At 40.0% G+C, this 20,787-nt stretch overlaps 1 protein-coding gene across 2 annotated transcripts in view; it reads left to right on the forward strand.

Moving 5' to 3' along the window:
* Window positions 1-20,787, forward strand: part of CTNNA3 (catenin alpha 3) — a 1,396,025-nt gene that overhangs the window by 61,342 nt on the left and 1,313,896 nt on the right. For both annotated transcript variants that reach the window (XM_079794118.1, XM_079794119.1), the window contains one exon: window positions 17,263-17,366. In XM_079794118.1, coding sequence (XP_079650244.1) covers window positions 17,268-17,366 — 99 coding nt within the window. In that variant the 5' untranslated portion in view covers window positions 17,263-17,267. The remainder of the gene's footprint in view (window positions 1-17,262; window positions 17,367-20,787) is intronic.

Here is a 20,787-nt window from a genome sequence, read left to right on the forward strand (position 1 = left end):
ACGCAAGACACCTGCAGCTTTCCATTCTTGGGACATAAAACTTGTGCAGCAGGCAGGTTCTTTGTGCAGACAATTTAATTTCTCTTATGGGCCTCTGACCTTAAACTGTGCCTGGATACTCTCCCTGTAGCAGGTGTATGCGGCCTTAAATATTTCTAAACAGAAAATTGATAAAAGCAAAAAAAATCCCCCCAAAAACCCAACCAAGGAAGTGGTAGATTTTAATATTTGTACGTTTAACATGGTAGAGAGTAGTGAAGAGGCAGCAAGGAGTTAAAGTTTTAAGGCTTTATCTAGGATAAATGAAAAGAGATTGCTTCTGCAGATACATAGAATGATTATTTATTTATGCCTTACCTTGTTCTAGAAAGGATTTAAAATGACTTACAAGGCGACATGAAATTCAAGATAGAATACATTAAAAATGGAGTGAAAGAAGAAAGAAAAACAAACACGAGGCTATAAAACAGAGCCAGGAATAAGGCAAAAAAAATCCATCCGTTCTCAACTGTGGTTTTATGCCGCTGGTGTATTGTTGGATTGATGGGCGAGGAAATGCAGGGTCGCAGAAGTCTTATGGGGGCATTTCATGCAGACTAGCTGTCTCCCTTAGCAAGGTGGCAGTCCGGAGTGAGGAGAATCCGTTGGGCAGTGAATATTAAGTACACTTTAAATGTCACTTGTGTTTTGATGGGGGGAAAAAAGTGAAGAACTGTTGCCCTTTCAACCCACACACTGATTTCTGTGGTCACAAGTGTGGCTCTGAGGTTTCCCGGAGCAGGACAAAAAATTGTCCAGTTACTCAATTCATAAGAAAGGGTAAAGAGGCTTCGTTTTTTGGAAACAACAAGAATTTATCTAAATAAGGCCAACTATCTCCATATTGGAATGGACATAATTAAACCAATGTTCTAAACAAAATACAGTTAGTAATTTGGTATGAATCTAGTTCTGTTTTCCCCCCTATTAGATTGTGGTCAATGAGATTAGCTACGGTTCTTCCTTTCACTCTTTCAAGCAAGTGATAAATTGAACTTGAATTTCAGCTTCTGTCAGGTTGAAATTAACTGGGTCAGTGAAATTGGGGGAAAAGTTGTTGGGTAGGAGAAAGGAATTCAGAGGCAGGACTTCTTAATGTATCTTGATCTTCGGATACTCAGAAAACAACCACTGTGTTGACTATCTGGGCTCCATGCTGTGGCACCATATTAAATCCAGCTTGTGTGAGTGAATGAGCTTAGACACTCAGTGCTTTCACTCAATAGTATTTAAAAAAGACGAAAGTGTAGCAGCTACATTTACTAAGGATCTTCAGTGATATCTTCAGATATTAACATGATGATTCAGGGAAAACTATTTGGCTCCTTTTTATTCCACTGTTAAAAAATAAGATAAATAAGAACTAATTATTTTTTTAAAGTAGTATAAAATCAAAGAAAATATGAAAGCTTTTATTTTTGTAAATACGGGAAAAAATTATAAATCGAATAGATAACAGATCAGATGCATGGGATGACATTGAGGGTAACACACAGGTTTGAAACCTGAAAGAGAATATTATTATAATTGTTATTAATATATTGACTTAGGGAGAGACGGAGGGAGAGGGAGAGAGGCATAAACATCGATGTGAGAGAGAAACATGGATCCGTATACACCCTGACCAGGGATCGAACCCGAACCGGCCACCTAGGTATGTGCCCTGAGTGGGAATTGAACCTGCCTCCTTTTGGTGTACGGGATGATATTCCAACCAGCTGAACCACCGGCCAGGGTCTGGGGAGAGAATATAATTAAGAAGTTAAATAGGTTTCAGGCACCAAATAAACAAAACTGAGCGATGGACCAGAGGGGTCCAGATGCTTTAAAAAAAGCTAACTTTTTGAAAGCATTAGTTTAGAGATTCCAGTGAGAGATCCACTCAAAGCTTACAGAGCAAAATGATATCAGTGGAAATTTATAATTATATGGTAAATTAAATAATCTGGAAGTATTTTCTATGTTACTGGGTAAGAGATGAACAGAAAAGGTTAAAAAAACATTAAAATTTTTTTTCAATTACAGTTTGCATTCAATATTATTTTGTATTAGGTGTAGAGCACAATGGCCAGACAGTTATATAGTTTACAAAGAGTTCCCCCTGATATTTCCAGTACCCAGCTGGCGCCATTCATAGTCATTACAATATTATTGACCATATTGCCTATGCTGTACTTTATTTTATTTATTTATTTATTTATTTATTTATTTATTTATTCCTCAACCAAGGATATTTTTCTATTGATTTTTAGGAAAAGTGGAAGAGAGAGGGAAAGATAGAGAGAAATATTGATGTGAGAGAAACACATCAATTGGTTGCCTCCTGCACGAACCCCAACCAGGGCTGGGGCTGGGGAGGAGCCTGCAACCGAGGTACGTGCCCTTGACAGAATCCAACCCAGGACCCTTTGGCCTGGCTAGGGCGCCATGCTGTACTTTACATCCCCATGACTATTTTGTAACTACCGATCTGTACTTCTCAACCCGTTCACCTTTTTCACCCAGTTCCCCAAACACCTTCCCTTCTGGCAACCTTCAGTCTGCTCTCTGTATCCATGAGTCTGTCTCTGTCCTGTTGTTTGTCTATATTGTTCTTTCGGTTCCACATGTAGGTGAAACCATATGGCATTTGGAACAGAAAAGATTTTTAATAAAAGTCAACTTTATTGAGGAAAAATTTTATATACATTAAATTCACTCTTTTTAAGTTAGAGTTTGAATAGTTCTGACAACTCTAGAGTAATGCAACCACCAACGTAACCAAATAGAACATTTCCATCAATTTAAAAGTTTCTTGTGCCCTCTGCAGTCCATCAATTCCCTTAACCCTTGGCTGCCGGTAACAACTGATCTGTTGTCTGCCCTTTGCCCTTTCAAGAATGTTATGTAAGTGGAATCATACTGCGTGTGCTTATTTTTGTCTGACTCTTTCACTTAGCATGATGCTTCTGAGAGATACTCATTTTATTGCCTATGTCAGACTCTTTTTCTTGCATAATATACAATGATATGCTTGTATCACAAATGGTTTATCTATTCACCTGTTGATGGAAATTTGAGTTGTTTCCAGTTTCTAATATGAATAAAGCCACTGTGAAATTTGCATATAGGTCTCTGCGTGGGCATATGCTTTCTTTTCTCTAAGGAGTGGAATTGCTGAGTCATAGGGTGGGTATATGCTTTATAGGAAACTGCCAAGCTGTTTCCTAAAGTGGCTGTACTAGTTTTCATTTTCATAAGCAACATGTGAGATTTCCAGTTTTTCTGTTAGTTAGATCTCTGGGCAGGGCTTGATTAGATTTAGGTTCAATTCTTTTGAATACCTATAGGTGATGTGCTGTACTTTCAATTGTGCCACGTCAGGAGGCATAGAGTCTGGGTTGTCTCACTTTTGTGTTGTTAGATTGGCTAGTGCATTCAGGCTTACAAAACCTGATTCTCAAAGTTCCCATTAATCATTAACCTATGGCTTTAGCCTTCATTGATGATTAATATCTAGATCTATTATTTTTTAAGGGGTGGTAAATGGTGATTTCTATCCTATATAATAAAAGACTAATATGCTATATCCGGTCCTTCAGTCATCCATTCAACCAATCAAAGCGTAATATGCTAATGATATGCTAAGGCTGCTCAACCACTCACTATGACGTGCACTGACCACCAGGGAGCAGACAGTCGACCGGTCGACTAGTTGCTATGACGTGCACTGACCACTAGGAGGCAGATGCTCTGACTGGTAGGTTAGCTTGCTGCTGGGGTCCGGCCAATCGGGACTGAGCGAGATGGGCCAGACATGCCCTGGGGCCCTCCTTCGGTCCCTCCCCGGCTGGGCAACCTCCTGTGTCCCTCCCCGGCCCCGATTGTGCACCAGTGGGGTCCCTTAGCCTGGCCTGCGCCCTCTCGCAATCTGGGACCCTTTGGGGGATGTCAGAGAGCCAGTTTTGACCAGATCCCGCAGACCAGGCCTAGGGACCCCACTGGTGCACGAATTCATGCACTGGGCCTCTAGCAATTCTATAATACTGTATTCATTTTTATTGGTTGGAATTAGCCTATAAAGAAGAACTCTTCATTTTTTACTTTTATTTTTACTATTTCACCACCCTAAAGTATATAGTTCATACCAGAAAATCAGGAAAATACTTTTTCATTTATCCCATTCTTTATCAATTTTCAGAAAAATAGGATAGTGTCTTAGACACTTGAAAGGTGATCAATGAGGTTTTGTTTATTGAACAAATTAGTTTCTATATATTGTCTATGCATCAGTGCATTACATTCTTCATTCTTTTGATGCTAAAATTTCTGCATTTTGGGTCAGTGAGAACTCCTTTAAATTGGCTCCTGAGCTTTTTGACAAAACCCAAATGGGCCTTGCTTTCTAGGAAAAGATGTCCCAGTATCATTTTGTACATTCCCTGCCCTAGACCTTCAACCAGCCTTTCCATTAAGGAGTCTAGTTCCTTTTATTGGGAAATAGTATTTAGGAAACAAATCTATGCAATAGGTTGCCATTTTGCTTATATTCATATAAAGCTAGGAAATTGGTATTGTAGGAAGAAAAAATATCCTATATAATAAAGAGGTAATATGCAAATTGACCCTCACACCCTCACAAGATGGCTGCCTATGACCAGGTCGGCAGGGGGTTAGTGACGGACAACCAAATGACTGAACAAGCAGGTTGCGTGGGGTGACCAGGTCGGCAGAGGGGTTAGTGAGGGACGACCAAATGACTGAACAGCAGGCTGCGTGGGGCAACCAAACCGGCAGGGAGGTTAGTGAAGGATGACCAAATGACTGAACAGCAGGCTGTGTGGGGCAACCAGGCTGGCAGGGGGGCTGTGAGGGGCAACCAGGCTGGCAAGGGGGGCAGTTGGGGGCAACCAGGCCAACAGGGGGGGCAGTAAGAGGTGACCAGGCCGGTGGGGGGGCCAGTTAGGGGCGATCAGGCTGGCGGGGGGGTGGGTGCAGTTGGGGGCGACCAGGCCTGCAGTGGGGCAGTTGGGGGCAATTAGGCTGGCAGCGGGGGCAGTGAGGGGCGACCAGGCAGGCAGGCAGGTGAGCGATTAGGAGCCAGCGGTCCAGGATTGTGAGAGGGATGTCCAACTGCTGGTTTAGGACATCCCCTGTGGGGTCCCGGATTGGAGAGGGTGCAGGCTAGGCTGAGGGCCCCCCTCCCGTGCATGAATTTCGTGCACCAGGCCTCTAGTATTTTATACTTATATTTCATTTATTGTTTAAAATGTTTTTATTGATTTTTAGAGAGAGAGAAAGGGAGAAGGATAGAGAGATAGAAACATCAATCGGCTGCTTCCTACGCGCCCACTTTTGGGGATTGAGCCTGCAACTGGACATGTGCCCTGACCAGGAATCAAAGCAGTGACCTCTTGGTTCATGGGTTGACACTCTACCACTGAGCCACACCAGCTGGCATTTTTCTTTTTTATGTTGCCTTTTTTAAATACTTAAACCTTATTTCCTCATAACATGAATATAATTATTTTCTTTATCTTAGTGTGTGTGCACTTATATATATAGAATAAGAACATTAAATGCCATTTAAGATTACTTTGATGGTCTTTGTGTCCTAGAGGATAGCCCTCTAGGGATTAGAGTAAAAATACTGTTTTGAAGTCACTTGAAATTATTTGTGTCTATGTGGTTACAAAGTAACATGGAATATAGGTAAGGTTTAATTTTCTCTTGTTTGCTTTTGGTTATTTGGGGTTGATTTATGAGTTAATTGTTTTTTAATAATGTAAGACATTTACATGGCTCCAGAAGTCAAACTCTAAAACTAGGTACACACACAGGAATCTAGCACTCATCTTTGTCTCCTCTGCTTTATTCTTTTCATCCTGCTAAGGACAGACATTTAAATTTTGTTTTTTGTTTACCCTTCTTTTTTTTTAATTTTTATTAAGAAAAGCAAGATACAGATGTTTTTGTAATATTGCCTTTCTTATGTAAAGGTAGTATATTGTAATGCTGTTCTGAACCTTGCTTTTTCACTTAATATAGCTTGGAAGTCACTCCATAGAAGCATAGAGAGAGAACTTACTCCTCTCTAGAGCTGTGTCATACTTGTTTGTGTGGATGCACGATAGTTTGTCTTTCTTTATTTTTCTTCCTTCATTTTATCTCTCCCTCCTTTCCATCCTTCCTTTCTTCTTCTTCTTCTTTTTTTTTTTAAGTGAATTGTGTTGAGCATACATTACTTTTTATTTTTGCTAGTTTATCTTTGGAGTAGATTTTTAGAAATGAGATTGATGGGTCAAAAGGATAAAGATGGCTGCAGAGTAGGTGGAAGTTACATTCACCTGCTTCAGGCCCCAAACCAGATTTACAGCTAAATTATAGAGCAATCAACCCGAATATCCAGAGACTCTGGTTTCATCTTCTTTATTCTGATAAGCAGGCTCTTATTTATTTCTAGGTAATCAGATAATAAAGAAGAAATAGGAGTCTTTTGGCTTCAAATTGAGGTTGACAAATTCCACTTTCTTTACCAGCCTCTTTTTTGTTCACCACCTTTCAAAAATACCAGACCTTAGGAGAATTCTTATATACTTGAGCTGTCTTATAATAATATGGAGTGGAACTGACCCATAGACCCAATGGATTTGTAGCAACAAAAGCCACTGTCACTTTCAAGGTGTATACGAAGGGCATGTTACTGCTGCCCTTGTTGCTTAAACTTGATGCCTTACAGCTGAAGGTTACTCTTGTTCTGAGTGATTTAATCAAAGCTTCTCTGAGGTCTCACATATTATATTATTTTTTTCTTAGATCTCAATTGGACTAATTCAGCTCTTTGGCTTTTTTAAATAATACGTAGGTAACTTTCATGCTGGGCTTATGTGAGATGGGATCTCATAGTGTCTAGATTCTGATATAATTATTTATGGATTTTACAAAATTAACTAACTTGAAATGCATTGCTACACCGAATAATCATGGGGCATTTCTGTTCTTTCTCCCTAGCTGCAATTTTGAAAACGTGTGGCATTGTGAAATATAGGGTGAGCTTTTAGTGTGAACTGGCATTTTATAAAATAACATGAAGAATGTGTTATCAGGAGAAGTGTAACGAGGTCATCTTGTAAAATTCTTATAGACCGTGTTATTTTTCAGTGAAATCATAAGTTGAGTTGTAACTTTTTGCTTCCTTTATTTTGGAGGGAAATTAGACTTGACCAGCCTTTCATGATAAGAGGGACATAATATAAAACTGAAACAAGTAGAATCTGTTGTTTCTTTGTTTATTTCAGATTGCTTAAGGCAATCTTTCAGAATTTTTTCAAACAATTTTTGCAGCTTTCATCTAGGTTGCATGTGTGGGGAAGCAAGTTGTATTTTGGTACTATGGCTAGGGTAAGTACATGTTTTAATGTATTCTTCCCACACAGAACACATAATTTTTTTGGATGGTAGGGGCTTAACTTATTTTTCAAAGAACGTCATCTAGATGATTACACAAAGCTTTAATAAAGAGAACTTTAAATGCTTCCAAGAAGCTTTCTAAAGTTTGAATTACAAGGTGCTAAAGATACTTACTTTTTATTATAAAGTATGACATTGTTTTGTTCTGTCAAAGCCTCGAGTTCTTGGACGCTAAGGAAATACAAAGTGCAGGCTGTTGGGGACCCCGACATGTACTGCATTGTAGCACATTTAACACTTGCAGCCCTAACCCTGGAGCACACCTCTCACGTGCCACTCTTGAATTGTTTTCAAAGGGCTCAAGATCCCTTATGAGGCTTTTGTGCATTAGGAATTTTTGAAAAGGAGCATTTAGGCATGTGGCATTTCAAATTAATGCACATGTAGAATATTTGCCTTAGAATCGGAAGCCAAGGGATCCTATAGAATGAGGCACCAGAAGGAAGCTTTGTTTTAAACTTTTTTTGTTATAGGAACAAAGAGTGAAAGCATTCTTTTTTTTAAAAAAAATATATATATTTTATTGATTTTTTTACAGAGAGGAAGGGAGAGAGATAGAGAGTTAGAAACATCAATGAGAGAGAAACATTGATCAGCCGCCTCCTGCACACCCCCCACTGGGGATGTGCCCACAACCAAGGTAACATGCCCTTGACCGGAATCGAACCTGGGACCCCCCAGTCCGCAGGCCGAGGCTCCATCCACTGAGCCAAACCGGTTTCAGAAAGAGTGAAAGCATTCTTGAATCATAATTATAAGCTCTATGGATGATAGAGACGTGTTCATGCTAAATGTAGACAGTAGGTGCTGCTCTTCTGCTGAAAAGGGAATAATAATAGCAGCTAATATTTGTGGAGCCATTGGTAGGTGTCAGAGATATAGGCCAGCTACGGTTTTTATAAGGATCTTCTTGTTTAATCTTCAGTAGGTTAAATAAGAACCTGCTTCTGCCTTGCTCCCCACCCTGTACTACTTCACCTCCTCCTCCTGCTCTCCTTCTTTCCCCCTCCTCCTCCTCCTCCTCCCCCCTCCCTCTTCTTCTCCTCCTCCTCCTTCTTCTTCGCTGAAGTGATCCTTCCAGAATATAAACCAGACCATGTTTCTTAGTGCTCAAACCCATGCAGCATTTTGCATTGGGCTCCACATGGTCAGCAGCCCCCACCCCATTACCTTTCTGATTTCTCGTACGAACCTCTGTGTAGTTCTCTCTACTCCGTTTACACTGGCTTCCGTGCTGTTCACAAACATGCAGCAGTCTCCTGTCTTAAGGATCTTGCTCTACCTGTTATCTCTGCCCGGAATGCTCTTCTCCCAGGTGTCCGCTGGGCTCATTTCCTCACTTCTTCAGTCTTTGCTCGAATCTCCCCTTCTCAGGGAGGCCAATCTTGATCGTATTTAACACTGCAATGTGCTCCTAACTTCTCTGTCACCTAATCCTACTTACTCTGCTTCATTTTTTATTTTTTATCATAGCATGTCATTTTCTAATGTACTAAACAATTTTTTATTACATTTATTATTTGTGGTCTCCTCCTCCCCATGACTGCCACAAACTAGAAACTAGAAACTCAATACAGATGAATTGAATGAATACATGAATGATGCCCGGTAGTCTAGTGGTGCCTCTGATCTCTCACTATTTTGGTCTTATCAGTGACTAAAAGGCTCGGTAGAAGAGCTTATACAGATTATTGATCTCCAAATACATGGATGAAAAGTAATTATAAAGTTAAGAAAAATATCTGGAAAGAGAGAAACCAGCGATTTCCTCATTATATATATTAGGCAATTGCCTGATTTTATTGACTTTCTGAGAAACCTGAGATCCTTTTGTTTGCCAAGTAAGTAAAGGATTTGTGTATTTCTTGGAAGGTCAAACAAACCAGCAAATGATTTTATTGGATGCATGTAGGTGGGGATATGGTGTGATGGATGTGGGTTCGAAAAACAGGTGTATATAGAGACTTTACTAGAAATTGTTTGTTATAGTTGTCCTCTTTCCATTTTATTTCACTGTAGCCACGACTGGATAGTATAAAATCAACTGTGATAATATTGTGCAGCAAATTCCCCATGTCCCCTTTTTCTTTTCTTTACTTAAATGTGTTTAATTAAAATTTAGATTTTTCTGTGTGTCAATTAACCTTTGGTTTTAATCTTTCACATTGTTCCTAGCTGAATTATGATAATCTTTCTGAAGGGGACCGGTGATGGAGAGTGAGGTTGACAAAGTTTTGTAATAAATTTTTAATGACAATGAACAAAAAGTGCTCTTTTATGACATTGTGTCAGTACTAGTTGCTCACCTTTTCTGATATTTGGAAAGTGTGGAGTATTAGGTAAGGTTAACATTTGTGATGATGGTGGGGATATATTCCCTTCGTATCTCACTCACTAGAGCTTCGTTAAATGAGGTCCAGATGAATCTCATGAAGCCTAAGGCACTTTTGATAGAAGTATTGACATAATCAATGCACTTTGAACCTGAGGAGGTGGTGTTAATGTGTGGGGCTCTGTAAGACCAATTTTTGATTGGTTAGAACAAATGTCCAGATTCTACAAGATGGAATGTTAGGAGGCCAAAATTAAATTCTGAATTTAGGGGCAAATAAAAATTTATTGTCCAAATATATGATGGGGAGACTTTGGGTTTGCAGTAATCCTTGAAAAAAAAAAAAAAGACTGGAACAGTTCAATTGAAAGGTGGGTATGAAGTTAGATTAATAAGGTAATTATGATGACTGTGTCATGAAATTTTTTTTTAAATTTAATAAATCTTTATTGTTCAGATTATTACAATTGTTTCTCCTCCCCCCCCCCATATCTCCCCACCACCCAGTTCCCACCCCCCCTCTACCCTTACCTCCCCCCCCCCCCGCTGTCCTTATCCATAGGTGTATGATTTTTGTCCAGTCTCTTCCCGTACCCCCCACACAGACACCCCTTTCCCCCTGAGAATTATCAATCCACTCCCATTCTATGCCTCTGATTCTATTATGTTCACAGTTTATTCTGTTCCTCAGATTTTTAATTCACTTGACTTTTAGATTCACTTGTTGATAGATATATATTTGTTGTTCATAATTTTTATCTTTACTTTTTTTCTTCTTCTTCCTCTTCTTAAAGAATACCTTTCAGCATTTCATATAATACTGGTTTGGTGGTTATGAACTCCTTTAGCTTTTTCTTATCTGTGAAGCTCTTTATCTGCCCTTCAATTCTGAATGATAACTTTGTTGGGTAGAGTAGTCTTGGTTGTAAGTTCTTGCTATTCATCACTTTGAGTATTTCTTGCCACTCCCGTCTGGCCTGCATAGTTTCTGTTGAGAAATCAGCTGATAATCATATGGGTTCTCCCTTGTAGGTAACTAACTGTTTTTCTCTTGCTGCTTGTAAGATTCTCTCTTTGTCTTTTGCCCTTGGCATTTTAATTATGATGTGTCTTGGTGTGGTCCTCTTTGGATTCCTTTTGTTTGGGGTTCTGTGCACTTCCTGGACTTGTAAGTCTATTTCTTTCACCAAGTGGGGGAAGTTTTCTGTCATTATTTCTTCAAATAGGTTTTCAGTATCTTGCTCTCTTCTTCTGGCACCCCCATAATTCTGATGTTGGTACGCTTAAAGTTGTCCCAGAGGCTTCTTACACTATCTTCAACTTTCTGAATTCTCTTCTCTTCTTGCTTCTCTGGAGGAGTGTCCTTTGCCTCTTTGTATTCCAAATCTTTGACTTGATTCTTGTGTTCCTCTAGTCTGCTGTTGGGTGTCTGTATAATATTTTTTTATTTCAGTCAGTGTATGTTTCATTTCTAGTTGGTCCTTTTTCATATCCTCGAGGGTCTCATTAAATTTATCGGCCTTTTCCATGAAATTCTTGAAAAACCTTATAACCGTGGTTTTGAACTCTATGTCCATTCGTTTGTTCTCCTCCATTTCTTTTGTTTGTGATCTGTTTCCTTGCCTCCTCATTTTCGCTGCTTCCCTGAGTTGGTTGGGTAGCTTTGTGTACTAGGTGTCCTATTGGTTCAATGGATCAGCCTCCCAGTTACCTGAGGTGGACACTCTTGGTGCACCCCTTTGTGGACTGTATGTACAGTCTTGTTGTAGTTAAGTCTTGATTGTTGTTGGTGTCCCTGGGAGGAATTGACCTCCAGGACAATTGGCTGTGAGGACCCGCTGTGTCTATAACGGAAGAATTGCTGTGCTGGAGACACGTTTATGGGGCAGGACTTGTTCCAGTAGGGCTTTGGTGCTCACTGAGTCTGCCTCTTGAATGTGTCCCTTATGAGAGTGGTTGAAATCTGGTGTCGTCTCACACCGACCACTAGATACACTAGTTCTGGATCTCCAATGGGGTGCAGGTCAGCTACTGTCTGAGGCCCCCCAGCAGCAGGAGCTACAGCAAGAACTACAGTTTTCTCCTCTTTGCTTGGGCGGTTTTGGAGCAGTCTGACTGGAGCTGCAGTTAATTTGGTTAAGCAGCCACAGAACAGGCCATTTATATGCAAAAGCCACTGTGTGGAGCCTGGGTGGGTTTGTAGAATGTGTGGGATGGGGTCTCAGGGCGGGGCGGGGTCTCAGGGTGTCACTAGGCTAGGCTGTGGCAAACGGCGATGGCTGCCATCAGCTGTCTCTGCCTTTCCGCGTTTCCAAGTTCCTGTGTCTCGCACTCCAGCGCAGTAAACACTGATTGCTGGGCGCACCTCTGCAAAAAAGTCACTCTCACTTTCCGACCCGATGGCCGAGAGTGCAGCTTCTCCCCGTAGGCGTCTGGGTCCCCCGCGTGTCCCCAGAAACTGGATTTCAGAGTGATTGCGAGCTTGTCTCCCTTTGGGTTGAAGAAAAGCCACGCACCCAGTCGCCCGCCACCAGCCCGATTCGCCCGCCACAAGCCCGATTGGCGCCTCCGTACCTCAGCTTTTCAGCGTTTGTGCTCCTTTCTCTTCTTAGTTGTAAATCTTCCACTCAGCCAGCTTTCCCGTGGTTCTGGGTGGTAGACGTTTTGTCTTTTAGTTGTAGATTTGAAATTGTTGTGCGAGGCGGCAGTTTAGTTGTTTAACTTTGCCGCCATCTTGGTTCCTCCCCGTGTGTCATGGAATTTAATAGTCTTAGAATCAGCTATCACCTTACAAACTGTGTTACAAAATTTTATTTTTTAAGAAATTAAATATGTGGTATTGGAGACCACATGTTGGTTATAACATCCAAAAGACCCAGAAGATTTTTATAAAAAATAACATTATTCCAAGAATAATTATTTGTAGTTGTGAGTCTGTCTGTCTCCCAACTTGTACCTTCCACACTCTATAAAGCCACCTCTGTTGGATAGAAGTGGCAGACTTCCACTCAACGTAGGGAAGAACTTTATAAAAGTAACCCCTGGCATCTAATGTTAGAGTGAGCATCTCATCATTTCTGACCATCTTAGCCCAGTACATGGTTGAAATGAAGGATATTGTAGAAGGTATTCTTGAATGGTCCGGGAGGTACTCACTGACTCTTAAAATTTTATGAATTATAAGATGTTAACGCCTTGGAATGTAATACCTGCAAGTTAGTAGGATTTTTATTTTGGATCTACCCTGTGATGTTGCTACAAGAGGTTGGAAACAATTTATCAGACTTTGACCTTGCTTTGACTTCACTTGCAAAATTCTGCAGTTTCCTGCCTATTATTGCCTTGATCTCCAATAAATCAGGGTAATTACATCCAAAAGACCCAGATGATTTTTATAAGAAACAGAATTATTCAAATAATAATTATATGTAGGCAAGGTTCTTCAAGGACTTGTTGGCTTATTATTTTATATTTTTTTTGGCATGAAAATATGAATTGAACAACTTTCTTTACTTAGTGTTTATTAAAGGCAGGATCACACAATTAGGAGATAATTTGGCCAAATTAGGTTTGCCTTTTATCTCTTGACTGAAACACTCTTCGAGCAGGATTACATATGATGTGGATAATTTTTACTCTCCTTAACTTTTATTTTCCTTGCCTCTAATTCTAGTGCTCAGTGTAGCTTTGAAAACCCTTGTGAGTTTTGCAGTGAAAGGATATATTTGTAAAGGCTATGAAGGTTCACTTAGATCTTATTTTAGTTCATAACAGTGCCCTCTACTTCTTGTCCCCGAGATGAAAGAACAAAGCAATATCAGCAACCTTGACTTGATTTATATGTAGGATAGTTCCTGTCATGAGAGGAGTAACAAGTAAGCCCTTTTTTGAGTACACATTTAATAGAACCCCAGTGGTTCTGGAACTGAAGGACATACTTTATTGTATAGATTGGCTTTGAGCTATGCAGAAAGGTCACCCTGGGAATATCCTATCTGTCAATTTAGATTTGCTTGTGTTAGAGGGAATCAAAGTGATAGATGGAATGACTGGAAAAAACAAAACCAAAAAGAAAAACCTAACCAAACAAAACATTTCAGTCCTTCGAATGCATGTAAGAGAAACCATTTGACAATAGTGTTGGGAGTCTTTCTTGGAGCATATATCCTGCATTTTAGATGAATAGCTGAGAAAAGAAATCATGTTTTTACTTTAGAAAGGAAGTAAAACCAGTGAAAAGAGAGAGAAGCAAGATAGTAAAGGGCTAAACCATAGGGATTTGTGTCTTTATATATTGACTAGAGGCCCGGTGCACAGATTCGTGCACCAGTGGGGTCCCTTGGCCTGGCCTGTGGGGATTGGGCTGAAACCATCTCTCTGACATCTCCCGAGGGGTCCCGATTGTAAGAGGATGCAGGCCAGACCAAAGGACCCCACTGGTGCATGTTTGGGGCTGGGGAGGGACTACAGGAGGGCTCCAGGGCATGTCCGGCCCATCTTGCCCAGTCCTGATCAGCTGGAACCCAGCAGCATACTGGTGGGAGCGTCTGCCCCCTAGTGGTCAGTGCGCATCATAGCGACTGGTTGAATGAACGGTCGGACACAGCATATTAGGCTTTTATTATATAGGATATATAATCTAAATATAAAAAGCCTAAGTGATTGTTACAACTGAACGACTGATCGACCAGTTGATATGAATCACACTGACCACCAGGGGCAGACGCTCAATGCAGGAGCTGCCCCCTGGTGGTCAGTGCGCTCCCACAGCCAACCTCCACCCTCCCACAGCCAGCCAACTTCCCCTGGTCCCTCCCGCCCCCCTCCTCCCCCCACACCCCGTCAGCAAACTTCCCACAATCCCTCCCCCGTCACTCTGGTCCTGTCCATCAGCTGGCAGGCTCCCAGGCCCCGGTCAGCAGGCCCCCAGACTCTGGATGGCAGCTGGCAGCCGGCAGGCCCCGGCTTGCCTGGCCCTGATCGGGACTGGGTGAGACGGCCCTGATAGGCCCTGATCGCTGGCCAGGCCTAGGGACCCCACCTGTGCACGAATTTCATGCACTGGGCCTCTAATAGCATAATAATAGTGATTTATACTTTCATTTGAAAAGATATTCAAATAATAGTTTTTCAATTAATACACCTTGAATAATGAGTTTTTCAAGGCAAAAATAGGTTTTAAAGAGTAAAAGAAATTTAAAAAGTAAAGAAATTTGTTTCGATTTTAATTAAACTGTCTAAAAATGTGCTACTTTTAACAAAGTGTACTCTGTCTTTGCAATCAACAATGTTATTAGGTTTTACATAAAACCCTCAATATTTACAGTAGTTTTTAGTAGATGAATAAGTAATATATTATAGCTACTTGAAAACATGGATAGAGTAATCTTAGGACACTCAACACATAAGTTGTCTTTTTTTCTCTTCATTTCAAATTGGTTATTATAATTTCCTGAATTGACTAGAAAAAATGTTTCAATGCTATACACAAAATAATTAGTATGCATTAGTGTTTTTAGTAATAGTCAACTTTGGAGTATGTAGTTTTACTTAAATGCTTTCATAGATTATTAAATTTGTCATAAGTGGGTTTTTTTTTGAGACTTTCTGAATATTTCTCTTTGTTTTTAATATCAAACTTTGGTAAAAACACATAAAAGAATTATAAGTTTTGTGAGTACATTTGATTAGAATCATATTTGAGATCCACTATTTTGATTATGTGCACATTTTTATGTTAAGTCACTGGGGACAGCCTATTGGCAGATTCCCATTATTCTCAAGAATACTTCAGATGTCCATTTTTATAGTCAAAGAATTGTGAAGTGTTGTCATGTGGCATAACATCTGAAGAGCAGTAAGGCTTCTGGACTCTTCAGTATTTGTTTCTATTTAAAAAAAAACAAATTATGTTCTTAGTCTAACAATTAGAGTATGACAGGATAAGAATCAATGAGGATAATTGTTTAGTTATAGGATGGTTTTTTTTTTGTGTGTGAATCTCTCTCTGCTGGGTATCAAGTGTACAGTGTGGAAGAGCCTTGGTGAGGCACTGAGCTTTTCACTGACACACTCAGAGAGAGATCATGATTCTCTGAATATATACATAACACATTTATGAGTACAGGAAAAGGATCCAGTAGAGTGGGAGAGGTTGAAGAACAAGAGATGCTGATTTTATGGTGTTAGGCCAGTGGGAGTTGAAAAAAGCTAGGAAGAGAATGGGGGTAGACTCTCAGGAGAAGGAGCTGGGAGGAAACATGAGCCCTACCCTGAGATTCTGATATCTCTTAGGGGGTTGGAGGCAGGGGTATAAGAAAAACAACAGTCCTCTCCTTTAGAATCACTGAGATTCAGAGGAACATTGAAGGGATTGATTCTGGATAAGAGAGATACCATCAAATGTATGCTCATTCATTCATTCATTCATTCATTGACTCATTCATGCATGCATCCATTCATTCATCTATAAATCCATCATCAGTCCATTCATAGAGCCAATCAGCAAATTAAAGAGGAAACAATTATTCTCCCTTATATCTTAGAGAAACTAAAATGAAAGTAATAGTCTCTATTTTTTTGTTTTAGTTTTAGTGTCTTTGGGTATCATAGGGAATATCAGGATCCTTCCTAGGGGAAGATTCTTATGTTCTCCTAGCCTGCAAATATGATAAACTATAGAAGAAAATAGGTAATAGCTAAGTGGGGAGATTTTTGCATTGGTAGTAATACACATTTCTGTGGACTATACATTTATTTTTTTATTTTTTGAGAATTTATTATCTTTATTTTAAATATAATTTACTTAATTGTAAGTATACATAAAATTTTAAATTACACTTATTATCAATGTCTTCTCAGAGCTCCTTCTCTCTTCTTATAACTACGCCAATTTATATTAGTTTCTTTTCTGTACAGGAAAGTAAATTGCCTCCAACTTTCTTCTCCAATCAAATTCCTCAAACAATACCCCAAACAAGTAGAGATGTGTCAGATGTCTTACAAAGTCCTACCTGGCTCCTCATCTGAGTCATCATTAATAAGAACAGGGAACATATGGGCTCTGGCTGCCTCAGGGCCATGATTTCATGGAAGTCAAAGGACTTGAGTACTGTGAGGTATATCTCACCAGCTTGGCCATTCCTTTTCTCCAAGACTCCTGATCAAATGCCAACCCTCCTGGGCTGAGTGATTATTTTAGTCATGGATATGCTAGCACAGATTAGTTAGTTAGAGGACCTGAGCTCAGACAGCACGACCTCCAAGAACACTTGGAGAATATCTCGCTTCTCTGTCGGTGGACTTGACACCTTGGTCCTCGGAGGGCTACAGCTGATACTAGGAAGAGGTCCTGAAATCTTGTGCACTCTCTGATTTTTATTAGTGACTTCCTTTAGAACATATTTCTTAAATTAATAAATGTATTCTGCTTTTGTGCACAGGCAGCATGTCAGCCGAAACACCAGTCACACTGAATATTGACCCCCGGGATCTGCAGGTCCAAACATTCACTGTAGAGAAGCTACTGGAGCCTCTCATAATCCAGGTATTAATTGCATGGAAATTACAATGTAGAGTAACTGCAGAAGAACTTAAAAAATGTGGGAAAAATAGATAATGAACCAAGGGAAGCCTTGATTTTTATGGAATGAATGGCATCTAAAATTATAATTTAAAGAATTGTTAAAATGTAAAAAAGTCTGTATTTAGTAATAAAATGTAAAAAAGTCTGTATTTAGTAATAATAATGTAAAATTCTGAAAGCTCTCTCCCTGGTTCTCTTTTAAAAGCAACAGCAGTAATAACATGTATATGTAGTTTTCAAAGTACCTATATATGTAATATATTCTCTGGTTATATTGGAAAACATTCCAAAAGAAGTTCATGATCTTTAAATGGATAGTGCCACCAGATAAAGCTATCACTTTAGTAGCCACTTTAGAAAAATTCTCACCTTTCCTCATTATTTGTCTTCATTTTATATCCCTTTGCTTTTAAGGTTTCACGGATATTACTCACCACCTCTGTGTATAACTCAAAGTCAAAATTACATTTTAATTTTTGGAGTAATTGGTCACACTACTATTATGTTACTCTGACTTCTAAATTCATTTATTCGTAAATCTTTTTTTCTGCTCTTGTTATAGTTACCAGAGCCTTCCCCACCAAACTTGATTTATCTCTAATCTATTTTTTCTTCTTCTGAGCACAGGTAAATCACTAGGTCATTTTGCAGGAATGTTCAGCCTGGGATATCTTTCAATCATTCGCTTTCATTTTTTTCTGTGTGATAACTTACAAAGTTGCATCCCTCTGTAATAAATTCCTCCAATGGATCAGAAATATTTTTCCTCAGCAATTACATTTTTATGATTGCAGCTGTAGACATCTGCACTTTATCACTTTCAAGAGCCAAGTTTGGCAATGCATTTATGCAGAATTACGATGAGAAGAATTTACATCTCTATGTTGTATACTCTGAAGGAGATATAAACTTCTAGATCATGCTACAGTCATTATATAATGGAAATGTCTATAATCTTATTTGCCACAAAATATAATTTGCTATGTGTCAGATTCATGTTGAATATAAGCTAAAAGAATTGACTTACTCAAAATCTTTTAAGATAAAAATAACAAACTCCTTAGAATATGTTATGTCCTATAAAGTGTTTTTTGTTTTTTTGGGGGTGGGCAAAGTTTCAAATGTATTTTCTGATGTAAATACAGCCCATGTTTTCAAGAGATAAATACAGAGTTATATCAGTAGTAATAAACATTATTCCTCTGGCTTGCACCTCTAACTCTTCTAGTTTCTGCTTAGTACAGGCACTCAGGGACCCATCCCAACATTTACTTACACAGTTTACAGGGTTAAGAGAAAAGGATGAATCATACAAGGTCCATGAAAATGTTCACCCGGATGTGCCATGTCAAAGCAAGTGATGTCTGTGGTCAATGTGGATGCTGGGTGTTTGGTCCTGCCCTGTGCCCAGGAGAATGGGTATATTAGTGAACAGCCCCAGTAACCGTCACCTTCCCATTGCCTTCCTTTTAGGGTTTTTTTTGCCAAGTCTTCATTTGCTGTCAAGTCACCTTTCCACCCTGGTCACAGCTGACGTTATCAGGGCGGGCACCGGACTCATGGGCACTCAGTTATAGGTTGGCAAGAAGCCTGTGAGGCAGGAGAGCTCTGCCTCTGGGTGAATTGGTCCTGTCACCATGCTCTTTGGGAAACTGACTCCATACTGAGAGCTGAGCAGTTGGTACCCAGCGTTACAGGTTTATCACTGCAAAGCTAAAAGATGCACAGAAGTAGAGACATGGGGAAGAGTTCCAGTGAAGCAGTTTTCCAATTCAAGTCCACTAAGTTTCTGCTGCTGAGGGATAATAAGATTACCTGGTCACCAAGGTTTCAATGGATTATTCCAATTTCCAAACCACATTTTAAGCTCAGGATTGTACCTCAGCCTCTGTGGGGTTTCACAGTTTCCTTGAGCACTGGCCATGCTTGCCTTTCTTATGTAATCGGATTCCCTGGCCTCCTACGTCTGCATCAGAGGCTGAAAGCTCAAAAGAACTTCCATTGGCAGCAGCAATCCAGGCTTCCTGGAACTGCCCCCGTTATGCTGGAATAGAGGTTTTCCTGCAGAGCCTCCCAATGTTGGAGGTATGACTTACCTGTGCTCCCAGACCAGTCTGTCTGCCAAGCTTTTCCATTTCACCCGGCTTCAGTTTGTTGATGGTGGACAGTAACTGTCAATGATGCCCATTGTGAGACTGAAAATGGGCAAGGTCTCCATCCATGCCCCGAATGCCTCCAAAGCTGTGAATCCTCCAGGTGATGCAAAGGCACTGGGCTGCTACAGAAGAGGGTAGACTGCCTCTCCTCCCAACTGTGCTTCACTCCGTCACCTGGGCCCGGTGAAGCAATGCTGGCACCTCCAGTCACACAACATTCCTTAGGAAAACAACCCCTCTCATACTCGTTGGGCCCCCTCCTCGTTAGAGTCCAATCCAGCCCTCGTGGCTGGAGGGGGAGTAGCTAATCCTTCCTCCTCCAAGCACCAAGCTTTTCTTTCCGCCCGGCTCCCAGGCAGAACCTCTCTGCCACACCCCAATCTCACATTGTTTCTTCCTCCCGCCTTCAGCTGGGGGAAAAACAAAAAAGAAAACAAAAGCAACCATGAATATAAATTTATGCAAATATAGATGCCTGGATGCCCAAAGGGTTCATTTCCTACTGTTCTACCGACAGATCCGATTGACTTTCAGGTAGCTGAAGAGGGCATGCCCTGGCTCTCTGGCCTCCTAGATGATAATTTCCTTTGTTTCTTTCAGTAAAGGATTCAAGTTTCATTTGTTTGTGCTTTTCCCCCCTGTCATTTCAATAGGCCATTTTGAATGAGCATGATGGCATTTACTTAAATTTCCTTGGTTTTTATCTCCAAGCTTCTTTGTGTGTGTGTGTGTGTGTGTGTGTGTGTGTGTGTGTGTGTGTGTGTGTGTGTGTAGCCTTGATAATTAATCGATCACTAGAATTTATATCAGAATTAATCTTGAAGGTTCCAAGGAAATCTCAAAGTCAAGTGTACACACATGTAGTATTCTTGTAAATTATAAACAAATACTGGAGTTTTGACTCTAACCTTAACAAGTACCCTTAAAAGTTAGTAAATTAAATGTTTTTTAAACACTTACAGGCTCAAGACTCAGTAAGTATGAAGATGTTATTTGTACGGTAGAATGAAGAAATAAACTTACTTCTACCTCAATAATGTTTTAAACCTTAAGGTGATTCAGTATAGTTGAGTTGATTCCAATAAAGTGAATTCTTCTATTTCTGCATCCTTTTACTGCCCGAAAACTGCTCCCATGGGAAAGTTGTTAGGCTATAGTATTTCTTGAGAAACAGATAGCTGAGAAGAAGGAAGCCACTCTTAAATTAAAATAAGGGTAAGGAAAAC

Source organism: Cnephaeus nilssonii (assembly GCF_951640355.1).
Source record: "Cnephaeus nilssonii genome assembly, chromosome: 16".
In the NCBI taxonomy this organism is placed as follows: Eukaryota; Metazoa; Chordata; class Mammalia; order Chiroptera; family Vespertilionidae; genus Cnephaeus; species Cnephaeus nilssonii.